This window comes from Papaver somniferum, chromosome 7 (assembly GCF_003573695.1).
Source record: "Papaver somniferum cultivar HN1 chromosome 7, ASM357369v1, whole genome shotgun sequence".
Classification (NCBI taxonomy): Eukaryota; Viridiplantae; Streptophyta; class Magnoliopsida; order Ranunculales; family Papaveraceae; genus Papaver; species Papaver somniferum.
The window spans coordinates 16,711,554-16,716,500 of NC_039364.1; the positions used below are offsets into that span (position 1 = coordinate 16,711,554).

Genomic DNA, 4,947 nt, shown 5'->3' on the forward strand with positions numbered 1-4,947 from the left:
AGAACAGATTCAGTTGGAATGCGAGATAATATTTCTAACATGACTTCGAATGGGAGCATATTAAAGTTCCCCATTGAAATAATAGTTGAGGAGAAGCAGTTGATTATTTTTTAGGGTTTCAGGGAAAACAAAGGGGGCTTGGTTGTGGGGAGCGGAAAGGACTGAATTGCAGAAGGTAAAAGAAATATACGTAGAATTATGAAAAACGGTTTTGGACTTGGGTCAGTTCTCCAGCCTGTTAATAGAAAAAAAAAACCGTTTTTATAATTGTCCAAAAAAAAATGCATAGTTCTATATGGTCGATACAAAAGGTAGCTGTTAAACCCAAATCTTCTTCTACTTATCAAGAACAGAGCAAAACACGTAAATCAGAGGAAATATTACAAAAGCAGAACACAAGAATAGAGTCGAAGACAGGAATTCAATTGAATACGTACTGATGTTACAATTCCTTTGGCTCAAAGCCTATACTTATACTAAACCAAACCGCGTAAAAACAATTCCAATAAGGCGTAACTTCCTAACATAAAAATAACCTTCTAAGCAAGGAAACTAAAAGACTTCCTACACAAGCAAAACTAACGGAACATACTAGTTCCTTCTAGAACAAACTTTTTCTTTCCTATTATAGCTCAAAAACCATAGAGTGTCGATTGGTCTCACTTTTCAACAAAAGCAGATTAAGATTTTGAGTTATGGCTTATTCTCAATCCAAAATCAATATTGGACGATTTTATTTAGCCAACACTGGACAAGTATAAGCTAAAACAAGCCCAAACTAAGAAGCGAAACAAGAAGAGAAATTACAACAATCGGGGACCATGAGATTTATGAAATGCTAAAATGCATACAGCTAGGAGAAACACACGCTACTTTATTAAATAGGCGGCGGTACCACTAGGCAAGAAACTCTTCTTCACTAGGCGAGACTACTCCGTTCATATTTCCGATTGCTTACTTGTTTGTGACAATTCATTAACTAATTCATCGAGATTGACAAAGGAAGAGCCGCCAGGTGCAATTGCATCTTCGGCTTTTTGTTTCCATTCCATGGCTCTATGCTTCATTTCCTTGCCTTTTTCACCTTCCAGTAGTTCTTTCACCGACTTCTCAACCTCATTTCTTGTCACTTTATGATCAATCTCTATTCCGATTCCCCAATCAATACACGAGTACCTACAATTCGTATGTTGTTCAGAGAAAAAAGGGTAACAAATAACCGGAACTCCACCACAAATACTCTCTATTGTTGAGTTCCAACCACTGTGTGTCAAAAATGCGCCTATAGCCGGATGATTTAATACTTTTTCTTGTGGACACCAACTAGCTAGCAAGCCTCTTTCTTTCGTTTCTTCCGCAAACTCCGGTGGCAAATTAGCTGTGTCACCTTTTACAATATCCGATCGAACTATCCATAAGAATGAGTGTTTGCTGTTAGCTAACCCCCAAGCAAACTCAATAAGCTGTTGAGTTGTCATTGTAGTGATGCTTCCGAAATTAACATAGACGACTGAGTTTGGTTTTCCGGAATCAAGCCATTTAAGACAATCTGTTTCTTCTTTCCATAAATTTATCCCTATAGATGTTGTTTTTGCACTTGGGTGGTTTTTCATAGTTCCTGTTGTGGCATCATGGTGAAGTAATTGGTGTACAGGACCGATTGTGTACAGAGGAGGTAGCGATAACTGCTCAGACTTGAGTGCATCCAAAACGTCCTTCTCTAGAGCATCAAACGTATTGACAATCAAAGTTGTAGCTTCATTCATTCCTGCAAGTTCTCTGATGAAGTAGTCAAAATAAATGTCGCGTGTATCCATGGTTCGAACAAAACTAGGAAGATCCCTTAAACGGATATCTTTCATTCCTGGTATCCAGTCAATTTTGGTGTCTAGATACCCATTTGTTAGATCACTTTCATCTGCGAAAATTGCATGTATATAAATTAAGTTCAGTTAACCATGACATTAAAACATAAATTCTGAACTCCAATCATAAAGATCTTTCAACATTAGGATATTTACTTTCGATAGCTGATTATTTTTTTTATAGGGTGCACTAATATTGTTACCTTCCAGTGGTACGAGACCTCTTTCGATGAGTTGGGAGAAATGTAAGTAACATATGAGTCCACAAGCACTAGCAGTCCAGAATAGAGCTACTGGGATACCAAGTTCAACGCCAACTTTGAGACCAAAACTCATCATTCCATCCGAAACTATGCATGTAACAGGAGGTAGGATGTTCTCAGAAGAAGGTGATAATAAACTGCTCTTGCTGTTGTTGTTCAGTCTCTGGATTAGGTTCCGAAAGGGTAATAGCATATTGTTTCTGAAAGCGTGGAGGAGATCTGGAACGGGTTGGGTGGCATTTAAATCGTCTGGTAAGGGAAGGCCGTCGGGGATTGTTTCAAACCTGAAGTCAGGCAAACCTCTAACGGAATCAGGTCCTCTCGAATTTATTAACCGTTGGTGATTGAATTCCGTATTGACAAAGGTTATATGAAATCCTTTGGAGTGAAAAAGTTTAGCTAGTGTCATCATGGGAGTCACATGACCTTGTGCTGGGACTGGAACGAAAACAGCATGAGGCTTCATGTCTTCTGCAGTATGCTAGCTGGCCTGTATCTCACTGCCAGAAGTAGGACGACAATGCAGAAGAAGAGGCCTTTCGTCTTTTTTATAAAGCGCATAAACGATACAAGGAATCCAACCTTTTTTGTAGACCATGTATTTTATTGATAACGTTTTGTTTGTTGACGGAAACATTTCTGGTTTTTGGGCCCGCGCACCAATAAGAGACGTAGAGTATTTTGTAAAACATGCATGTATCTTTCTGTCAAAATTGGCACCATAGTGATATGAAAAGTCTGAAGGCAAACGGCAAGAAGTTTCTCCATGTTTGAACGAAGGTGGTTTTCCCAAGTAGTCCATATTTTGTGCATTGGTGACGACGGCTCTTTGTGAACTGCTCTAAATGTACCAAGGATGACGAAAATTAGTCAATGACGTTTTGTTGCTTTTTCCTGATGCAGACAAGAAATTCATTGATTTAAGAAGATTACATAGTTACTTCTTTTTGCCAACTTTCTTCCTATGAAGCTAGAGAAATTGCTACACCAGTATTCAATAATTCTAGATTTCCTAGCGAATCGAGTTACACAATCTGCTACATGAGTAGCATTAGCGTTATCTAACTCGAATAAAACATGTGAGAGTTTCATCTTTCAGTCCATCTGAGAGCTTTCAATGCCTCAACACTCACTGCTTCGGTACGGATCTGCACCTGACAGTCCTGCAACATCCTATAATTTTTTTCATGGTTAATAGTCCACTCCATTTCCCAGTCTTTTATGGTATGGGTCGTATGAAAGAAGGAGCCGTCAATATTGATTTCTGTATAGTTCATTGATGAAGGTTTCCAGTTTTCCACGGAGTGTGTGTTGGTTGGATAGATATTTTCTTGGAAAATCAGCCAGTTACGTGCTACTTTAGAAATGGAACTAAGATCTTTGGAAGAAAATGTTGAGATTTTTTGTCCTTAGCAGAAGATTATGAGTATCACCATCGATGAATCTGCTGCCCTATTATAAGAAGGGTTTTGACGCATATGGGCGTGGAATAACCGCATGAAGTATGAAACTAGTTTAGTTTGCCGTTGAGGACTAACGATGCCTGAGTTATGGCTCTAGAGGCTCTCCAGTTTTCATGTTTTACCGGGCGCCATGATTTTCAATAGCATCATCTATCCCAGGAAACGATCTGGACCCATAATCATAGTATTTTGAAGGTCCATATATGTAAATAATTGATCAAGCCCGACAAGAAAATCAAAATTATAAGTGAGAAATTGAAATAGTATAACTGGGAACGTATATTTGTTGATAATCGATTACAAAAAAGTACTTGGCCAAACTCAGTAGCCAAGCATGACTGGGAACCAAATAATTCCATACTACAATTGTGGATGCCACTTTTCTACAATTTTCCTTGCTCCAATGCATAAATGCATAAGCCAATTGAGTTTACTAAAGTCTGCATCACATCCTCCAATGCATGTAGTTCAAGGAAACAAAAACATGTAAAACAAACATAAACGTACCTACTTTTTAATCTTATGGTGTAAATCAGACATTCTTTCTTGGGCCCAACAATGCTTATAAACTGGAAAGACCCAACTCGTTGACGGCTAACAAGACGTTCATAAATTTCATTAAGATAACAAAATTTAAAAAGCTTTTTCAGCCACTTAGAATCACACACTTATTCTCCAAATGACAACATTTTTAAGATGTGGGAGCCAAATATATTTCCTAGAACCACTGGGAATGGGAACGCTCTAAGCTTTGCACCTTTTCCTGCATATACTTCAACATTGCCCTTCTCATGGGAGAAATATTTGTAATTTAAAGAAGCTAACAGTAATTCAAATTGTCATTATGCTCCGAAAAGAATTATTGTTGTTCTATTATTTCCGTGAGAGTTAAAATCAGAATGAAACATACCAGTTGATACTCATTTAGTATTTTTTTTTCTTCTTCCGTTCAGTTGGCCAATGATCACTCCTTTCGGTTTCCCTGCTTGATCTTGCTCTTCCACACGAATCCATTAGTTTCGTATTGTATTCTCCTAATGCCTTTCGTATTGTCTTCTCCTAATGCCTTCAACGACAGCAGGGGCGGAGCTAACCCTATGCAAGGGTTGGAAATTGCGCCTCCTTAATTTCTAGAATATCTACTAAGTGTTGAGTTTTCGAAGCCCAATAAAAAAAATACATGTTTGCACCCCCTCAAAAGCCCAACCAAAAGCAACTTCACTTGTTAGTTGTTCGTTTTTTCATGTACATATGTTATTCACCAGAGACACTTTCTCCGCTTAATTATCTGTTGCTCTCTCTAGTTTTATCTCCTATCTGTACTTCTCTTTGTCTTTCTAATCACCATTTTCTCTT

At 38.1% G+C, this 4,947-nt stretch overlaps 1 protein-coding gene across 1 annotated transcript; it reads right to left on the reverse strand.

Annotated features, from left to right (window-relative positions):
* Window positions 1-402: 402 nt before the first annotated feature.
* Window positions 403-2,940, reverse strand: LOC113296328 (7-deoxyloganetin glucosyltransferase-like). Its single transcript, XM_026544636.1, has 2 exons — window positions 2,069-2,940; window positions 403-1,918 (listed from the first exon to the last, which is right to left on the reverse strand). The coding sequence occupies exons 1-2, from the start codon at window positions 2,592-2,594 to the stop codon at window positions 939-941; spliced, it is 1,506 nt and encodes a 501-aa protein (XP_026400421.1). The 5' UTR covers window positions 2,595-2,940; the 3' UTR covers window positions 403-938.
* Window positions 2,941-4,947: the final 2,007 nt, after the last annotated feature.